Genomic DNA, 21854 nt, shown 5'->3' on the forward strand with positions numbered 1-21854 from the left:
AGAGAAGTTGCTCAAGAAAGAACATTTCATAACATGAATACTCTTTTGAAATCAATCTTTTATTAAATAAATAGGAATTTTCTTCTGGTGATTACTATTGTTCTGCTGTGTTCAGAACTACAGTCACCTACATAGTTGACCTAAAACAACTCACATGCAAGTTTACAGTAAACACGTGTTGGAAATGCGCCTTCTAAAGCATTCACAGAATAATCACGATCTTCCACCCATGTTACTTTCATGTGCCAGTGTAGTAGGTGAGAAATGAATAGGTAATAGAAAAAAATACACAGGGATGAAGGGAAAAGGAAGAGATTATTTTACAAAGTGACATTTTATATCATTAAGCGAAAAACTTAAAATGAAAAACGGTACATACTGTGTGTGTGCCAGTATGCTTTTAAAAGTCAGGGGAAATAATACATTCAAATTTTCTTAGTTATTCTTTAAACATATCTGGAAGACTACTTATCACCAAATATACAACAGTAGTTAGTTACTTAATGAAGGGTGATGAGAACTGGCTGGACTGGCACAGAAAGAGACAGTTCACTATCCATCTTTACGTTCTTTGTGATTCTGAAACATGTGAAATGTATTACCTAGTCTAAAAGTTGAATAAAAGTTTAAAAATTTTTAAAAGAAAGTGTTTCTAGTTCTCTGGACTAAAACAAACAAAAAACACCCAGCATGGAATTACATCTGAAGATCAATCTACATATAGATTTGAAATTTCTACTTTTGGTGGGTTTTTACTTGTGTATTTCTCAGTTACCCTCTGGAGGGGAAAATTAAAATAAGAACGTACTTATTATGCATATTATTACACATTAAACTCCCTGCAGCCTTTTCAGAATTTTACTTAAGGGGATGAAGGAATGGAATAGCTCCTTACTTCCAATAGCTCATCTCCACTGAAAAGCTTCCCACTGTGTCCAACAGGACCTTCTGGTAGAACAGATCGGATAAAGTGATGTCCCACTGTTGCTTCCAGACTTATCCCCAACCCACTGCTTTCACTGAACTTGCTCACGTGGGCCACCTGAAAGGAGAAAATCATCATGAATTTAGCATTTTTTTCATTTGTTTTGTTCCTCATGTATATATTTTATGTTTATCCCAAGACAATCAACTTTCTCACAAAAGCTTCAAAAATCTTTTTGTAGAGCTGAAAAACTTTGGAACTTTGCCTCTGAAGGAGTATTCATTATCAGTTTTGGGGACCAACACAAGCCTGGAAGGAAGAGTCAGGTGCAAGCATCCAAGATACTCTGCAGTGCCTAGAGATGCTGGTAGCAGATGGAGGGTTGTGTAAACTACTGCAGATAAAATCAAATGCCTGAGCTCCAACAACAGTCTAGAAAAGACACATACTTAGCACTTAAATTATGTCCTAGGGACTGGGCTCACTCCATTACATAGGTTATCTCATATGTTTCTCATAAATAATTCCAATGTCTATCCTTGTTTCCCAAATTAGGAAAATGAGGTTCAGAAAAGGTCTCTTTCCCAGAGTCACACAGCTATAAAAGAATTTTGAACCTTAAGCAGTCTAAACCTGGAGCCCACACTCCTGACCTTATGCTATATCAACAACGAACAATGGTCTTTAAAACTGAACCAAGGGGCGCCTGGGTGGCTTAAGTCAATTAAGTATCTGACTTTCGCTTAGGTCATGATCTCACGGTTCGTGGGTTCGAGCCCCGCATCGGGCTCTGTGCTGACAGCCAGCTCAGAGCCTGGAGCCTGTTCCCAATTCTGTATCTCCTCTCTCTCTGACCTTCCCCTGCTCACACTGTCTCTCTCTCTCTCTCTCTCCTAGAAGTAAATTTAAAAAAAAAAAAAAACATTTAAAAAAAAGTGAACCAAAGCTTAGGGTGCCTGAATGGCTCAGTCAGTTAAGCATCTGACTCAATTTCAGCTCAGGTCATACCTTCCCCACATGTGGCTCCTGCATTGACAGTGCAGAATCTGCTTAGGATTCTCTCTCCATTTCTCTCTGCCCTTCCCCACTCTTTCTCTCCCTCAAAATAAGTAAATAAACTTAAAAAAAAGTGAACCAAAGCTTAAAATAGGAGAATGAACTTCCTATTTCCCACCGTTACACTAAATAATGAAGAATGTTAGGAAATCACCCACTTTCACAAAGAAGCCAATCATTATATTAAAATCAGAAGGTATACCAAAGATTTTCTGCTTCAGCCTCTTTATTTTAAAGTTTAGGAAACTAAGGAATAGAGGGACTGAGAAAAATAGTGTTTAATTAAAAAAAGATTTCCTTCAAAGCCTGCTAATATGTGCAGGGTTATTATCAGAAGCTGCATCATACAATTTTGAAATGTACTGCTGAATGAAATCCTTCTAACTCTTTAAAACCCAATTTAAATATCACTTCCTCTGAGGAGCTCTCCAGGTTCCTCCTAGATAACGTCCATCAGTCCTTCCTTCTACTATATCACCCCTCTTATGACTACATTTATTCTGTATAATCACATAGCAAGTCAGATCTATGTCTTTGTTCGATGAAGGCCAATAAATCACTTAGCTCTTACTTATAGCACACTTTGCCCTTGACAGATAACTGGGAGTGCTACCACAAAGTACACAAAGGGCAGCCAAAAGTTCATGGTCCTGAGTCTTCCCTCTGTGACAAAGTCATTCCTTAAAAGGTCCCCTTCACTATCCAATTACCACTGAAGAAGTGAAGTCCAGTTAATTGTCCCAGTCATGTAGATCCTACCCCAAAGAAGGAATCTCCCAACTTTCTTTTCATGCTAAACTAACCACAGTTAAGCTGGACCTTATTGTATTTTTACCTGACTTGATTAAAATGGTAGTAACAGCTGGACTTACTTATTTGTTAACCACCTTGAAAGTTTAAAAAAAAAAATCTCTGTCATGAAGATTAAATGAAACATTAAGAACACTGTTTGGTACAAAGTGCTCAATAAATGCTAGTTATTATTATGTGACATCTGTTCTTTGATCTTTTCTAATCTAGAGTTGGTTAAATATTATAAGCAATAGGAAAAGTTCTATTTAACCTAGTGTTTTATTTTTCCTTTTAAAAACCCTGAAATTTGCTTGTGTATATCTCAAGACTGATAATTTGCGTCACCTTTGTTAAGTCTCCTTTAAGGACAGCAAATAACGATTGCTGTGTGAGGTACGCAAATTGTTAATAAACATAAAACATTCACTGTGGCGTTAAGTGGTATGAAAAGAGAATGCAGATTTAAGCCTCTTAAAGGAAAATACATATGTAAAGGGAGAGTAGGAAAAAAAAATCCACTTACAATTTTATATACAGATCATGATGATTTTTGTTTTATCTTTAAATAAATTCTGTCATTTTATTCTGACTCTGTCTCTAAATCCCAGATTTCAGAATAAAAAAAAATTCCTGCTCAAAATATTGATGAATTACAAGTCCTAAAATTTTTATCACATTTATCTCAGTTCCTTTGCTGCTATCCAACTTTCTCCTACTTAAATTTTTAGATACGTGACTCAGTGCATTTAGGTCTTCAGAAAAAGTCCTGGGCATTTGCTACTTCTCTAGGTCTCTTTATGAATATCATCTCTATTTTCATCATAAACTTCCTGCTCAAATACAGTTAAAGTTAGGAAGTTAGGGAGGGTAGGTTAACCTACCACTATTTCATAATTAATTCCCATAATCCTCTGCCACTTTGTCAGCAGAGCAGCTTCCTGTTGCTGTGCATCTTCTGTTTCTTTCATCTCTGCTGACAGTAACGGATACCCTGAAATAGTCAATACAATGACATTAGTGACAAACTACAAAAATCTCCATATTTTAACATTCTAAACCAGAGACACTGTGATCAGAACCTGTCTGCTGTAGCAAGTCTGACTCTTCACCCAGTATATGAGCTACCCTTATTTTTTATTAAAATATAATTTACAAACAATATCCTATTAGTTTCAGGTATGTATCATAGGGATTTGATACTTTCATACATTATGAAATGATCCTCACAGTAAGTCTAGTTACCATCTGTCACCATACAAAATTATTATAATATTCTTGACTGTATTTCCTGTGCTGTACAATGCATCCCCATAACTTATTTATTTTATAACCAAAGTGTGTACCTCTTAATCCCTGTCTCCTATTTCGTTTGCTCCTGAACCCCTCCTCATGCTGGTAATGAACACTTGTTTCCTATATCTATGGGTCTGTTTAATTTCTTTTGTTTGTTTGTTGTCTAAGGGCAAGCACTAGGGAGGATGCATTAGAATAATTTTAGAAGCTTTTCCTTAGTTTGTTTAAAAAAGAATTTGGGGCTTCTAAGTCTAGAGCCTCTCCCACCCATCCTCCCACACACATATGCACATTCAAAAAGCAAAGACATGGTCTGGGCCTTCAAGATGATCTCCCACACCCATCCCTACACGCTGTCTCAAGTTTCATGCTCTAAAAGCTTTTTATTCTTTCCTGCTACTCATGATACTCACTTTAGCCTAAATAATTTCTTAACTTACTTGTATAATAATGGCAGAGTGTAATTAACACATATGAATCCTATACATCACACTGCCAGGATATTACTGCAAACGTAAATATTCCTTTAAAGTAATAAAAGTAAAGCAAAATTTTCAGCAGGAAATAAAACCCGTTAATAATGGAGTAGATATTTTAAAAAACCACAAAGCTTCAAAGGAACTATTTAGCTAAGGGTAGCATATGCATAAAGGAAGACGAGTCTTGGACTCTGTTCAGTGGATTTAAGTTACCAAAGCACCTAAAGCAATCTGACAGCTAAGGAAAGCACATAGCTCCCAGCCTAGAAAGACAGCAATACTATTCTGGCATAATTACGTACTAAAACAATGCTGCTCTAAAGAAATGTTTAAATGACTAAATGGAGTCTAGGTTTATTCTGAAAGAAATCTCAGAAAGGTTTAACAATTTCTCCATACAATTCCTTTCCAAACCAATGCCACAATATTAAGATTTAGCACTTTTGAAAAATTTACAAGGAAAAGCCTCTCAAAATAGGAGAGTTTCATTCCTAAGAGCATATGTTTAAGAGATTCTCGGGGCGCCTGGGTGGCTCGCTTGGTTGCACTTCCGACTTCGGCTTGGGTCATGATCTCATGGTTTGGGAGTTTGAGCCCCGCATCGGGCTCTGTGCTGACTGCCAGCTCGGAGCTTGGAGCCTGGATTCTACGTCTCCCTCTCTCTCTGACCCTCCTCTGCTCATGCTGTCTCTCTCTCTCAGAAATAAATAAAACTTTAAAAAAGAATAAAAAAATAAAAAAGATTCTCAGGTTTCTTTTAAAAATACTTTATAATTTTATTAGTGCTTGCTCAATAACATATGGACATGTTGGCTGTAGTAAGTAAGGGGACTGATATAAAACCTTATACATAACTGATTCATGAAGCACTCTGGTTTTAAAAATATGTAAGAAAGACTGGGGTGCCTGGGTGGCTCAGTCAGTTGGGCGTCTGACCTCACCTCAGGTCAAGATCTCACAGTTCATGAGTTCAAGCCTGCATCGGGCTCTGTGCTGACAGCTCAGAGCCTGGAGCCTGCTTCGGGGTTTTGTGTCTCCCTCTCTCTCTGCCCCTCCCTTGCTCATGCTGTCTCTCTCTCAGAAATGAATAAACATTAAAAAAAAACTTTTAATTTAAAAAATATGTAAGAAAGAATGAACATACGACCAGAAAATATGCCAGCTATAAATGAACTATTTTAATCTGTTAGAGAAATTAATCCTATCTACAAATACTTAAAACCATTTCTTTTTCTTTCATGATAGATTTTTTTTTTAGTAATTTGCAATATATCTATAAAGGCTTAATCACATTCACAAAAATCATTTCTCTAAAAAGCAAACAAACAATAAAGAACATAATAACCTGGCTCCAGGTGTTTACCTTCTTCTTCAACTGGTAATATGCTGGTGTTTCTATTCAACGATGAAGAATCTTCATCTTTTTCGTAATTGTCTTAAAGATAAGAGTATTTTAGTAGTTAAATCTATAATCAAGCACATGAAAATTTTCAAATCCCACTCTATTTATCTGAACCCTTCAATGAGTGGTTTTTTTTTGTTTTGTTTTGTTTTTTCAGGTAGACCTTTCAATAACAACTACCTGTACTTAAAAGGAAGTTCTCCTGTTACCTCCCTACTATTCCCTCTGAATAGGACATGGCATAAATACCAGAATGGTCAACGGATTGAGAAAGGAGACAGCATTTTCAAACCCAAAGCCTGACTTCTACCAGCAAACTCTTACATCAGTCAGCTACTTGGGGATTTCACTAATTTTTAGAGATATTCATGAACTCACAGCTTATAAAAGACATTTCTAACTGTGTTATTAAAGTAGATTCCTTCAAGGGAGGGATGGATGTTAGAAACAGGAGGCTTGCAGACATACATAGCCCAGTCAGAACTGGTTCCCCATAAACAGAAGACATGGCAATGACACCCAGCAGTAAGGCAGGGATGGAAGGACAGATGCATGTTTCTGACTCTGAAATGGTGACTGAATAAACAGAAAAGAAAGAAATCTGCTTTATTCGAGTGCCCATTTTACAGTTAATGGACACATTGCCGGTTCTCATTAGTCCCAACTTCATCAAAGTTCCTTTTTACCTGGTTCACAGTGAACAGTTAAGACTAAAGACCATTCTTTAAATAAATTCATAATTAGAAAAACATCTAAGGGATATAAGGGTCTAACTGCAAACCAGCTGAATGTGGCATTACCTTTGCTTATGCTGGCATTCCCAGGAGACAGGACCGCATCCTTCGTGACATCCTCTCTTGACATGAGCTCAGCCACCTGCTTCGTTCCTCTCCTCATTAGTGTCAGGTGTACAGTCTGTCCTGTGTGTCGCAACACCTCTACTGCTTGTTGATTGGTAAAACCCTGAAGGTTTGTGCCATCTACCTGTGATAAGAGCAACATATGTTAAAAAAATAAATGAATATTTGTATTACCAATTCACCTAATGCATGTTTACTGCTTGTCAGTAGGGAAAGAATGGGGCTGAGTACTCCCCTAATTGGAGAATGAACAAACATCTGACTGGGGACCAGTAATAACTCAGATGCACTAAAATTACCCAGAAGAGCTTTGTTTTATTTATTAGAGACTATGGTATCTCACTTCTGGATATTAGGAACCAACAGTTCCGGGGTGGGAATACTCTTTTATATTCCTCAGGTGATCCTGATACATAGTCAAGTTTGGAAACCAGTACTCTGCAGGACAGAAGTGCAGAAGACAGTGACAAAAGTGGTCCCTGACAACACTGATGTATTCCAAAATCACACTTATCCTAGCTTTGAAAAAAGATGGCGAAACTACCTTCCTTTTTACATCTTTGCCTCTTCAGAAAATACATGGGATTTTCCCTTTTCTAGTTCACAAAGGATGAAACATTTGAAGATGCCCCTGTGATCTTTCCAAACTGCAAATATGATCACATTGTCCCAACCCTGCCTTCTGTAGAACACTCCTTAGGTCAATTTTCCATACTGTGAACACAACTTAGGAAGACCTGTGTCAACTGCCCCCAGCCACACCAACAATCTCATCTGGCATGGGGCTGCCTACTCCTGTGCCCTCCAGCCCCCATGCATGCATTTCCACTCCCACCCTGCAATGCTCCCCTCAGCCAGAAAGCCTCTGCAGGTTCTGCTCCCCCAGTCTAGACTCTCTGGGCTCCCTCCAGCCCATGTTCTTTCTTATCTGTCTACCGAAAACACCTACACTTGCTTCAGATGTCCATGCAATGGATATTCCTTTCAGAACTGAGCTATCCTAAGGCATCTGACTAACTCAAAGTCCCCTTTACCATTTCTCCTTCCCAGCATTAACCAGATTAAAAAAAAAAATTAAATGTTTATTTATTTTTGAGAAAGAGAAAAAGAGACAGAGTGAGAGCGGGGAAGGGGGAAAGACAGGGGGAGACACATAATCCAAAGCAGACTCCAGGCTCAGAACTGTCAGCATAGAGCCCAATGTCGGGCTCAAACTCAGGAATGGCAGGTTCATGACCTGAGCCGAAGTCTGATGCTTAAATGACTGAGCCACCCAGGCACCCCTACCAGAATTTTAATTTTATAGTTTCTGTTATTATTAGGTTTGTGACTGCATGCTCCAAGAGGACAGGCTCTGATGTCACCAAAACATACCGCTGTCTATACGGCAGACAGTCACCACAAATGGGAACACCGAGCCATTAATCTATATGTCAGGAATTTATTTGTAAGGCAAATTACCTTTTGAATAAAATAAATGCAGTTTATAGCACCTTATTTTTTAAAATATCATTGAAAATTACAAAATTTCAAAACTACATTGAAAGCAGTTTGGAAAAGTTGAAACAAATTCACTGAAACTCTAAGTCATTGATATTTCTTCTGCACTGTGCAATGGGTATAAAATGGTTCTTAAAGTGTCAAGCTTTTCTAAGAAGAGTGCTGGCCACATGAGGCACTGAAATGAATGAGAATTATAAAAGCTAGATTGTGATCTCTAAGATACAATACCTTACTTCAGAGGTTTCTGAAAGAATATAAAAGAACTTCTAATTAAACATATTTTAAAATTCCATTTGTTTTATGTACCTATATATACTAATTACATATAAAAATATATAATACCATATGTAGAGAATATATATCACATATGAATACATAAAGAGGAGAAGAGGAAGAAAGGAGTGTTTAATTTGGAGATACTCAAAAATCTAGAGAATGTCTGATAATAGATTTTTCTACATTTATCTAGATAACAATATTACTTTTTGCAAGTTACTTAAATTTTATATAATACTTTCGAACTCAGGTGTCTAATTTCTTCTGCCTTCACCCCATTGATTCCCTTTTGGAATAACTAATACAAATATAACAACAGAGAAAACACTGCAACAAAACTGGAAACCATGGAAAAATAAAAGTCCTTATGCCAATAACTTGGAGGAAACGTCTACGAGGAGTGGTCTGGACATGACCAGATCCAAAGCAGGCCAGTTAAATCTCTCTATGTGAAAGAATAGCTTGTTTGGTCTTTGAGAAGAAACTCCAGTAAAATCCAACAACAGTCTCTTCTTAAAATGATGCGGTCAGATGGTACTTGTGGATCTTAACCAATGATTCCAAAAAAACTACACCAAGTGCTAACGGCCCCACTGTGCTGGGAGCAAGCAGCACCATGAAATTACATATACACAATGAAATCACACTCTACACACATGCACCCACACAACCCCAACCAACTCCTGGCTCCACAACAAACTCATAAAACAATCTCTCAGCACACAGGGGCAAAATTCCTCATTGTGATGCCCCAGTTTCGTCTCTATTTATCTACAAGTGAAACTTAAATAAATTTAAATGTTCTCCTTTCTTCGTGCTCTGTCAATTCCTGAATCATCTGGACAAAACCAGCACAATCTTTGGCAGAACCCATCTCAAATCCCATTTGTACAAGCATAATTCTTACTAAGGATGATCAAAGGTCACAGGATATGGAGAAAGACACCACATCCAAAAAAAGGTGCTTGCACTGAGTTATCACTACAAACATCTCCCAATGAAATTGTTACTGTAGTGAACAGGAAAAAAGATTATTTCCTGAAACTTCCCTCAAAGGGATTCATATTTAATTGTATTCATGGAAACATGGATTTAGTTATAAAGAAAAGACAAATTATCTACCATAAAAGAAAAGGAAAGCTTGTTACAATGAGAGCAGTCAACAGGATTTTAAATACTATAAAAGCAGCCAGGTAATGGAAGGCAGAAACATACAATTTTCCCCTATTTCAGAAGAAACGAATAAATAGAAAAAAAAATGATCAGAGAAGACTAAAGACATATAGCCTGATCTAAAAATCAATATAACTGAAAACAATTACAAGGAAAGGAGAATGAGGAAAAAAAGTAAGCCAAGAAATGCTTAGAAGGTTAGGAAAATTTAGTCTATAAATAAACGAGGTACATGAAAAACCAGAAAACAAATTTGAAAACAAACAAACAAAAACACTAATACTTAGACATATCCTGGTAAAATTCTTGGATTTCAAACTTCAAAAGGAAAAAGAATCTGCCAGCATTTAGACAACAGAGTGAGCAAGTTATCCAGAGAATTTGTGGTAAAGAAATTACAAACCAAGAGTTTTATATTTAGTGTGATATATGTAGAAATGGGAAATCATGGTTGAGATGCTATGAAGATTTATATCCTAACTACAGTGAGCTGTGAGAGGGCCCATCAGGCAGAAATTTAAACCAAGCAGTAAAGAATGAAAATGTGCACATAGTTCAGGCATAAAAGAGCTGGGTTGTTAAAGGCCAGGAAAAATTTAAGAGGAGATTTGTTGTTTGTTGTTTGTTTATTTGTTTGTTTAAGAGAGAAGATGGCTATAAGTCTCCAAGCCATCCACTTAGATGTTTTGCCCTTAGTCTCAAGTCAGAAGACATAGGTAGTAGGGAAGGATGCAGTGGATCATGTCTAACTCCATCAGGAGGACAAGTGAGAGGCTGTTTAGTTGCTTTGACAGTGGAACAAGAGAAAAATGGCTATTATGTTGAGAACTGTCTGACTTTGGGCATAGATCTGAAGAGGGCCACACACATAAGTCAGGCTCAAGTCATTTTGAAACCTATCCAAGAGTGCCTCTAGGGAATGATGGTATCCCAAAGATAATCTATGGAGTAGACTGCTGAGAAACAAGGGGCCAAAGGTAAGAAGAGTCAGATGAAAATTCTACCATCTGTCTTGGGAAGTTAAATCAAACATCTTCAGAAACCCATCTAGGACCTTCTCAGGACTCAAAGAAGGAACTCTTAGGAGACAGTTTTAAGCATCTGCCAGGCTCACTCAGCACAAAACTGTCTCATAGCAGAACGGTCAAGGACAGTATGTCTGATCATCCTCCCTTCTCTCACCTTTTACAGTGGTAGGGTCAGAAACTGCCATAAGGTGAGGGAGAAAAAGAATAGCTAGGTAGGGAGATAGACTGGAGTATACACTCTCAATCCCTAGGTAAGCCATCACTTCAGAGCAGGCTTCCACTACACCAGGGCTGTAGTTTGAAATTCAATTATTACTTAAGAGGAGAAATTTCCTTTCTTTCTTTCTTTCGTGGGTGGAGTGGGGTTTTGTTGTTTGGTTGGTTTGTTGTTGTTTTTTGTTTAGAGACAGAGCCCAAGGAGGGAGGGGGCGGGGGGAGAGAGAGAGAGAGAGAGAGAGAGAGAGAGAGAGAGAGAAAACCTTAAGGAGGCTCCACGCTCAGTGCTAAGCCTGATGTGTGGCTCAATCCCAGAACCCTGGGATATGACTTGAGCCAAAATCATGAGTTGGACACTCAACCAACTGAGCCATCCAGACACCCCAAGAAATTTTCAGTCACTAAACTGGGACTATGTTTAGTGATTCTAATTGGCCATAGGCCATTTTATTCTCTGGGAATAAGGTAAGCCATGATACTTGTATAAAATTTCTTCCAGAGGGAAAGGGAAGATGCTTCCCTATTAAAAATTAAAAAGGAGTGTTGATAACAAAATTTTTCAAGATTTTTAAGATTAACTCCCCTAAGTTTCCCTTGTGGAATGTTTTTGTTATCCCCAGCCAAACTGTCAGTATGCAAAGGCAGCAGAAGAGATTCTCAAGCAGAAAAGCTTTGGCAAGTCTACCAATACATTCTCTTTCTATAAAATTTACTCAAAACACTCTAGCTGACTGAGAGATTAATCAGATTTAAAAGTTAAAGAGAGAAAACAGTGACATACAAGATCCAATACTAAGTAACAAAATTCAAATCTAACAGTATTAGAGCAAAATCAGGTGCTTCAAGTCAGCCTGTAAAAGACACATAAAGTGGTATGTAACACAGGTGTTTCTAATAGCAGGAAACTGTAAACAATATGGACCATCGATGACTATGTACTGCTTAAATATATTAAAACAGATCTACATATAATGAGATGATTATACCTCCCAAATATATTTTTAAGTAAAATAGAAAATAAAAAGGTAAAACAGGCGCAGCTGGATGGCTCAATCAGTTAAGCATCTGACTTCGCCTCAGGTCATGATCTTGAGGTCCAAGGGTTCGAGTCCCATGCCAGGCTCTGTACTGACAGCTCAGAGCCTGAAGCCTGCTTTGGACTCTGTGTCTCCCTCTCTCTTTGCCCTTTCTTCTCTCTCTCTCAAAAATAAACACTATTTTTTTAAAAGTAAAACAAATTTGATTTAAATATATATGGAATCTTCCTGAAATATCAATGGTGGTTTCTATGAGGTTTTTTTTAACCATATTAAAATGTTATGATCTTTAAACCTCAAAGATAAAAATTAATCTCAAAATAAATGAACATGCTATTTACTACCAGGATAGTAATTAAAATAAGAGAAAAATCATAAAAATCTCAACTTGGAGGCCCCATAAATATTCTTAAAATTCACAGAACTTAGGTTGCAAGTTTTCATCTGTAATAGATTTTTATTGCTCAACTCTTTAAAAGTTCAATTTAGTTTTTAAAAATCAAATGAACATTATTTTGTAAATAGCAATAAATTTCAAGTATGGTAAAAAAAAAAAAGCAAATCCTGCATTCTTCCTTTACTTTCAAAATTTGATGATCTCAATTTAAAACCATATCCCCTTACCCAAATGTTAGAGATAGTACCAGTACAAAAGAAACTGCTGTAAAGGAATAATCGTGGACTTTTAAAACTAGATCTCAGTTCAAATTTCTCAGTATCTTCATCTGTTATATGGAACAATGGTACCTATTTCCCCCAACTTACATGGCCCAAACACTTCACATTGGGAAGAAACTCAGAAGCTGGTATCATTAACAGACTGAAGATGTGATTCATAAACACGAAAGTCTCAAGCCTTCCTGGGAATGGTTTCTGTTCAGTATCATTACACTCATCACACAGATGAGATAAGGTCACCAGAGCCCAACTCAGGGGCTGTCATTATCACAGGCAGAGTTAAGATGTGGCTTAAGACCCAATGGTACCACAGGGCACCGGAACCTGATGCAATCGCAGCAGAACTGCTTATGCTTTCCTTCAAGGAAAGCCCCAATAAGCTCATAATGTACAGTGCAGATACTACTGGTAGCAGGAACAATTATCGAAGACAATCACCAGTTGAAACAACTTGAAAACCTCAGCTCTTGAGTACACTCAATCTAGCCAGCCAAGCCCTCTTCCAAGAGCTTACAGAGATATGTATTAAGAGAGACCTTGAGGGGCAGGTAGGTGGCTCAGTCGGTTAAGTGTCCGACTTGGGCTCAGGTCATGATCTCACAGTTCGTGAGTTCGAGTCCTGTGTCAGGCTCTGTGCTGACAGCTAGTTCAGAGTCTGGAGGCTGTTTCGGATTCTGTGTCTCCCTCTCTCTCTGACCTTCCCCTGCTCACGCTCTCTCTCTCTCTCAGAAATAAATTTAAAAAACCTTAAAAAAAAAGAGAGAGAGAGACCTTGAGCCTATTAACAAAGTCAGAATATTTAAGGCAATATTTGACACCTTTCCTTACTTACAAGCTTGCTTAATAATTTTTTAATCAATCATAATTTCACATTGCTTTTACCAAGGATCTCTATATATCAATCTGAAAAGAATGAGTAGAGATGCCTGAGTGACAGAAGTCAGTTAAGCATCTGACTCTTGATTTCAGCTCAGGTCATGATCTCACATTCATGAGATGAAGCCCTCCATTGGGCTCCATGTTGAGCATGAAGCCTGCTTAAGATTCTTACTCTCTCCCCCCTTCTCCCTCTGCCCCCTCCCCTACTTGTGCTTTCTAAAAATAATTAAAAATTAAATTAATTAATTAATTTATAAAAGAATGAGCATACGATCTCATCTAATGACGAGTCTGGTCAACTTCTTAGAATACAATAGAATCCCTTGATCAAATAATTCTTACATGAAAAACCAATGGTCACAGTGAAACCCTAGGGGTCAACAGAGCACAATGTGTGAAACAAGAATCTTATAGCAAAATAGGTTTAATGTTACAAAACAATACTTCCTCACAATAGTAAGAAATAATTTCTTGGGGCGCCTGGGTGGCTCAGTTGGTTAAGCATCTGACTTTGGCTCAGGTCATGATCTCGCGGTTCGTGGGTTCAAGCCCCGCGTCAGGCTCTGTGCTGACAGCCAGCTCAGAGCCTGGAGCCTATTTCAGAGTCTGTATCTCCCTCTCTCTCTGACCCTCCCCTGCTCATGCTGTATCTCTCTCTCAGAAGTAAATGAAACATTTAAGAAAAAATTTTAAAAAACAGTAAGACATAATTTCTCAATTTTCTCACCACCTCAACAACCAGAAAACAAAAACAGAGTGTAGCACAGCTCCAAACAGCTGTTGGCAAACCAGAAACTGAAAAACAAGGACTGACTGCAGTTGTGAAAACGCAACCAGGGTGAAGAATGCTACCACCAGCATATCAATGGTCCACAAGATGGCGACATTCACAAAAATTCATACAGGACCAAAAGCACTGCAGAAGTTTCTTTATAGCCTGAGGTGCTTCTAACTGAAGTAACAGCAGATTGCTAAAAATTAAAACTCAGAACACTGATGACAGTGAAGACAACAGATTTTGTTGAAAGCAAGAAAACACTTCGAGGAAGGGTCCCTCTACCTTCTCCTCAACAATGCCCTTTATTACTGACCTTACCTCAGCAAAACCCTATAGGAGTTTCCACTTTTATAAGAATGAAAATGACAAGTTTGGAGGGAAGTTATTGTGAGATTCTTTCAAATCTGCAATCATTTCAGGACTTCAGTATCTGCTTAATTAATAAAACTTTACTTATGTGCCAAGTGTATATTAATTATTTTAACTAAATTACAGGTATTTCAATTAAATTACTCATTTGGTCTTCCTAAAAATTACACATGGGAAGTTTCCTTACCCTAATTTTGTACGTGAAAGAAGCTTACTAAACAGTTATTGTGGGATCCGGCAATTCCACTCCTAATTATATGCCCAAGATAAATGAAAACGTACATCCACACAAAACTTGTACGTGAATGCTCATGGCAGCGTTAAAAGTAGAAACAACCCAAATGTTCATGAATTGATAAATGAGTAAATAAAAGGTGGTATATCCTTACAATGGAATATTATTCAGCTATAAAAAGAAATGAAAAATTGATACATGCTACAACATGGAACATGGTAGGTGAAATAAACCAATCACAAAGGACCACATATTGTAGAATTCCAACAATCGGATGCTCCCTCTCTCAAAAATAAATAAATATTAAAAGAAAACTTTCTAATGGATTAAAATACACATCTTAGGGAAAAAAGAGTACATTTGCTATGTTTTCGATTTTTAATTCAATACTGGATATGGATTTAGAGTCTATATTTATGTACTCTCTTTTCTTTCAAAATAAATAAAAGTAGTTAATTGAAAAAGAAAATACAGGATATAACTAACTAACCTAAGTGGTAAGCACAACTTTATCTTCAGAGTAGATTTCAAGAAGTGAACAGGTATATTTAGTTTTAAGCCCAAGAAGAAGTTGTAATATAGAAGCAAAGGCACATCTTTTTTCATTTTTTTAAATTGTGGTAGAAAACACAGAACAAAAAAATTAGAATCTTAACCATTTTCACACGTGCAGTTCAGTAGTGTTAAGTTTATTCACAGTGTCATACAACAGATCTCCAGAATGTTTTCACTTTGCAAAACTGAAACTCTTTACCCATTAAATGACAGCTCCCTAATCGCCCCTTTATTCAGTCTTGCAACAACCATTCTATTCCTAGGAGTTTGACTACTTTAGGTACCTCATGTAAGTGGAAACATCAGTACTTGACTTTTTGTGACTGACTCTTTTCACTTAGAATAATGTCCTTAAGGTTCAATCATGTTGCAGGATGTGACAGAGTTTCCTTCTTTAAAAGACTAAATGATATTCCAGTGTATTTATATACCATGTTTTGTTTATCAATTCATCCGATAGATAGATATTTGGGTTACTTCCTCTTAACTATTGTGAATCATGCTGTTATGAACAAGGAATCATAACCTTCTTCTTTCTTAACATATTTAACATCCCAGGGAAACAAAACGGAGTTATAAATAAATGCATTTTAAGATAAATCAGTATTCTCCAAAATGTCTCCCAAAGTATATGTTTGAAGAAAGAAAGATTACTTCGATGATTACAGAAGTTTAGGAAAACCCAAAGTAAAACAGCTACATTTCCTCCACTGCAGAAATTCTCAGGATCTTAGATTTTTCAATGCGCTTTATGAATCCCTAAGAGACCCTATTATGTGCAGTTTTGCCTAAACTTATCTGACCAGGAAGCCCTTGATACAGGGTCTCTTGGACGTAGGTTCTGAGGAGTAGTTAGGGTAGTCCAGTTTGTGCAGAACACTGAACTGAAAGTTGTATTCTTTTGTACATGGCCTTGAATAGCCATAGGCTCGAAACATACTGAGGCTACTCGAATATCCATATATGGGCTTGATCTGATTAACAGGATTAGATCTATTTCTTTTCTTCTTACACATTCTTAAAGTTAAGAGAGTCCTGGACATGGTGCCAACAACAACAGTGTCACTCGGCCAATTAAAAAAAAAAAAAAAAAAAGCACACATTCCAAAATTCAGATTCAAGTACACTAAAGATTATGACATCTGGTCGTTACCTTTAAAGTATCCACAACTAAAGTATAAGTATGATATCAATGTAACAAATTCATTACAAGTAGGAATCAGATATATTATAAATTATTCTATTACTTGGACTGGAGATCAGTGAAGCTTCTACCCACCACTCTTACTTTCACAAAATAACAAAACAGGTAATTGTAATGATAGCCTCAAATCACCAAAAAACTTAAATTAGTATGAAGCTAACTGTAGTTCCCAATACTGAGTAAACTATGAGAATGCATTTCTCAACCATGAAAATTAACAAAGATCTTATTAAATGTGTTACTTACTGCTATAATTTGGTCTCCAATTTGGATTCTTCCATCATGTTCAACAGCACTGCTCTTTGTAATGCTCTTTACAAAGATTCCTGAAGGCTCTAAGAATAGAAATAGGGTTTTGGATATATGTTTTTTTTTACTATTTACAAAGCATACTCAAAAACTGTAATTCCTTCATTCTCCAAATATGAAGTCCTAATTTTGAATAATTATAAATCAACAAGCCACACAAACAAACCAATAGAAATTTAGGCTAGAGAATATGACAATGATTTTGTCTGTCAAATGCAGTATCAGATTTCCTACCACTGAATTACTTCTAAGAAGTTTTCAGTTTATCCAACAATCTGAAAATACATAATGCTGATTCAATATTTCATAGAACATAGAAAAAATGAGAGGAAATTCTCAAGTGAAAAAAAAAGTGTTTACCTAATTTCTTATCTCCAATATAACCAGCAATGGTAATTCCTAGTCCCTGGACATTTTTAGTGAGTTCTACGTCAAATGTCTCACTTTCCTCACTTTTCTGAGTAGAAGCATCAACCTAAAATAAAATCAGTAAATATATAGATCAATTAAACATGTAAACAAACAAGTTAAAATCAAAAAGTAACAACCTTTATTTCAGAATCATACAGTGTAATTAGGTGGCAAAGAACTCCCCTAGAGAATTATAGTAGGGGCTATGCCTTCAATCTTAAAAACATGAACTGCCCATTACATTTTATTCAAAAGGAATGTCAGCAGTGAGGCTGAACATCCCCTTATCAGAGAAATACATCATTATTTGTGTGTATAAAATTTTAAAAATCAAATAGTCAATTGGCTTATCTTCATTTCCACAGCTGAAAAGAACTCATGTTTTGAATTCAGGTCAACAAGTTTAAATCTTGTTTTGCCACTGAATTTTTCTAAGCATTGCTTTGCTCAACTGTCTATCAGGATAAGAATAACAAGTCCAGCTAACATTTATTGAGCAGTTTCTATGTAACAGACACTTGACTTGTCTTAATTCATTTACTCCTTAGAATAAGCCTATGAGGTTAGGTACAGTTACTATCAATTCTTCTCTGGGGAAACTGAGGAACATAAACCTTTCCAAAGACAAGCAGGAAGCAATCTAGTAGAGGAAGAATTCAAATGCACAGAAGTTGGCTGCAAAACCACTGCTCTTAAAATGGTTTGCAGCACATGAACTCCCTAGTAGAATATAGCAGCCACGGTGTCCACTAAGTTGCTGTTGTTATGATCTGAGGTTGATAGTTGATATTCACCATGAATATCAGTTAATCTATCTTTCAGATATTTTATTAATAGACTGAAGATTATTTTGAAAGCCAGTGAAATGCAACGAAGCTATTTAAAATTGTTACTGTATTTGTTCTGTAAACTCAGACTAATGTAAAAAGCTCTTTGTAAGAAAGTATGCCCCTCTGCACTGATCTTCATTCCTGAAATGACAGCTGAAAGCAGGTTTCTGTGACATGTAGAGTTGTTATTAATTGTATACTGGGCCGAAGGGCATGGTTCTCTGCATTGAGCACTGGTGGACTAGCGCAGTAAGTCACCAACAAGCTACTGGCATTATGCACTTGATGGTTCCAGCAGATTCCCCAGAGAACCCTGCAAAGATCACAACACAATGAAGGTTACGGGTTCGAATGCCCACACATATTGTGGTGAGTTGGTAACATTTTTTTTGATTGTCTTTAAGCAAATTCTGACTATATCTCACATCTCACAGAGAGTCCATCTAAATGAGATATAATTTTATAGTAAAGTTTGATTTATTTTTTTCCTTGCACATAATTATCTGTGCAAACTTAGCAAAAGTTTAAAGTTTAGATAATTACAAGAAAATGACAGGATGAAATCTGCTTCAATTGAAACAAATGTGTTTTCTATTTTTAATAAGACTTATGCGAGTGCTATTTTAGAGGGTGGCAATTTGACTATCGAATGGTTTTAAAAGGGGCACAGGCTTCAGAAATGATGATATGCACAGAATAGATATTTTTCTAAGCTTTCAATTACATCAAGTGGTTTTCGGTATTGCATTCATTTATATATTGCTGAATAAAATGTTTTGTTTACCACAAAAGAATGTGATTTAAATACTTTCATACACAAGCTTTTTTTTCTTTACTTCTTTTTCTCTGCAAAAAATAGCAACTAACTCAATCCTAAAAACAACAGAATCATGGAAATTTCAAGTGTTCTAATAAAGTTTTAAAGGGCTTGTGGAGGATGTTAGGATATTAAAAAAAGAATCTGTAGCAACTAATTAGAAAAAACTTTAACAGAAAAACATCATTGATGTTTTTAGATCTAGTAGAAAGGAAAGTAGGACTTGCATTTGCTATAAACCTTATCTAGAAATTGGGTGTAATTATTTTCTTAAATATTTAAGAGATTTTGGGATAAAATTATTTTGTTGATACTCCCTACCCCATTTCCTCCCCCCCCAAAAGATGCTAAAAGGAAAGCTGTTGAAGGAGAATGACTAGAACTCAAAGCCCATCTATAACACAGAGCCTTCTAGTTAAGAGGAAAATAGAATTAAATATTTTAGTTATTAGTAGCAAATAACTCTTTAAAAACATTTCCCATTTTGTTTTCAAAAGACTGCCATCATAAATGTGATGCTTAAGAGAAAAAAATGTAAAATAGTAATCCAGAATTTTTTAAAGAAACCTATTTTTCATCTATTACATATTATTCCTAATTAATAAGATATTAGTGCTGAAACACAGTTACACTTGAATTTACATTCTTTAGCATTAAGATGTAAATATCATTTAGACTATCATTTAGACTTTAGCATTTAGATGTTTCTGAACATCACTATCATCTAAATGCTACTGTCTACAACTTTCCTCCTAATGTTTCTACCTCCTTACCCGCATTTCTGGAGTAGACGATGGGGATGAGGCAAGCGTGATGCCCACAGAGGCAGGTGCTGCTGGTTCTTCTACGGCACCTCTTGCGACCACCAGTTTGACTCTGTTTCCACACTGCCTGAGCACTTGTGCTACCTGCTCACTGCTCATTCCAGCTAGATCCGTGTCACCAATCTTTAGAATGTGGTCTCCACTGCATAATCGCCCATGCTGAATAAGGACATCAGTTAATCAGAATATTGATGTATTTTTTAATTTCCTTAAGTTTATTTATTTTGAGAGACAGAGAGAGAGAGAGCACAAGCTGGGGAGGGGCATAGAGAAGAAGAAACAGAATCCCCAGCAGGCTCTATGCCGTCAGCGCAGAGCCTGATGCAGGGCTTGAACTCACAAATCGTGAGATCAAGAGTCAGATGCCTAACTGACTGTGCCACTCAGTTGCCCCAGGATATTAATATTTTAATCTCATCAGAGAAATGAGGGAAAGAGAATAATGTAAAGACAGCAGTCATGTGAATTACCAATCATAGAACATTAAACATGTGGTTGTTATTTTAACTGTCTTTTGAAGCATCTTAATGTTATTTAATTTGATATAAGCAACTGAAATTCACAAATATTCCCTAAACCAACAGTTGATAAGAGCTTTTCATTTTGATTTCTACCCACTAGATGCAAGAAAATATAAAGCCTTTTGTAAACTTTTTGAAAAATAGAAAACGAAGAAAATGCCACTAAGCAAAGATGAAGCCCAAGTCACTATGCAAATACATATTACTCAAAAGATATAGTACAGACCACAAGAAAGCACTGAATACTACAACTTTCTGTCTTGCATTTTCAATTAAAATTATCCCTAAAAAACTCATTTGCAGATGAAATCCTTGTGAGGTGAAAATTTAGATGGGTAAGGGGAGTGAAAAAACAATCTTATTACCTCCAAGCAAGTACTACTCACTAGAACTTTCTTCAATGACAGAAATGTTCAGCATCATCCAATATGGCAGTTACTAGTGACATGTGGTTATAGAGGACTTGAAATGTGGCTAGTCCAACTGAAAAACTGAATCTGTTATTTAATTTAATTTTAATGAATTTAAATTTGAATTTTAGAAGTAGCAAGTAGCTACAAGTGGCTAGATTATTGGATGGTCCAATTCTATACTGAAGGTAAAGCTTAATTTACTGCAAGCCAGTCAACTAGGGGAATTTCACTAAATATTGTAGATGCTGGCTAAGAGCCAAAAGGAAGAAAATATGTATATTATAGCGTTACTGTCAATACCTCTACTGATAAAGCTGCCATTAAATAAACCTTTTGTTTATGAATATGAGAAATATTTGATGAACTGACCTCTTAGTTTAAGTTCAAACATACATGAAAAAATAAACAACTTGATAAACAAAATGTTATAATCACAGCAAAAGTTACTTACACTAAAACTTTTCAAATTAAAATATAAATCATAACTGATAACTTTACAACAATTTTTCTCACATATATTCCAGCAATGTCACATAGCATAAATGGCAATGCTTTAATGAACCACTCTGAGGGATAAAAATAGGCTGTGCTTCATTTACAAAGAAGACACAAGTGACCCATCACTAAAGGGATAAGTTGAATCTTGTTTTTTTTTCTCTCAATAGTAAAGCATTCTTCTTTCCAGAATACATTGTGGCTAACAGCAGCTAAATAGGATTTATGATTATAAAATAAAAGGTAGCTAACTCTACAAGGATTAAAATCATAACCTGGGCTTTAATTTGTGGTTCTATAAGAGTCTTAAGATCACTGTAACTTAAGATCAATGTCCCTTTCCAAAGATATTTCTCCCAGATGTAAGAAAACACTTCAGAAAATGGCCAGCAAAACAAAAGATTCCAACTCATAGCTTCTTTGACGTTATAAAGCCCAAATTTCTTCTAACACAAATACAAGTGATGAATGCACAGGGGTTCCTGGGTGGCTCAGT

General features: G+C 36.3%; 1 protein-coding gene across 10 annotated transcripts in view; it reads right to left on the bottom strand.

Annotated features, from left to right (window-relative positions):
• The window catches only part of MPDZ (multiple PDZ domain crumbs cell polarity complex component), a 130991-nt gene that overhangs the window by 85570 nt on the left and 23567 nt on the right, over positions 1-21854 (bottom strand). For 7 of the 10 annotated variants that reach the window (XM_077770831.1, XM_077770832.1, XM_077770826.1 and 4 more), the window contains exons 7-13: positions 19879-20088; positions 17408-17522; positions 16985-17073; positions 6748-6931; positions 5891-5980; positions 3655-3764; positions 896-1042 (exon numbers count right to left, since the gene is read on the bottom strand). In XM_077770831.1, coding sequence (XP_077626957.1) covers positions 896-1042; positions 3655-3764; positions 5891-5980; positions 6748-6931; positions 16985-17073; positions 17408-17522; positions 19879-20088 — 945 coding nt within the window. The remainder of the gene's footprint in view (positions 1-895; positions 1043-3654; positions 3765-5890; positions 5981-6747; positions 6932-16984; positions 17074-17407; positions 17523-19878; positions 20089-21854) is intronic. The other 3 variants (XM_077770833.1, XM_077770830.1, XM_077770825.1) reach the window with 1 other exon arrangement.

This window comes from Crocuta crocuta, unplaced genomic scaffold (assembly GCF_008692635.1).
Source record: "Crocuta crocuta isolate KB4526 unplaced genomic scaffold, BGI_CrCroc_1.0 scaffold841, whole genome shotgun sequence".
Classification (NCBI taxonomy): domain Eukaryota; kingdom Metazoa; phylum Chordata; class Mammalia; order Carnivora; family Hyaenidae; genus Crocuta; species Crocuta crocuta.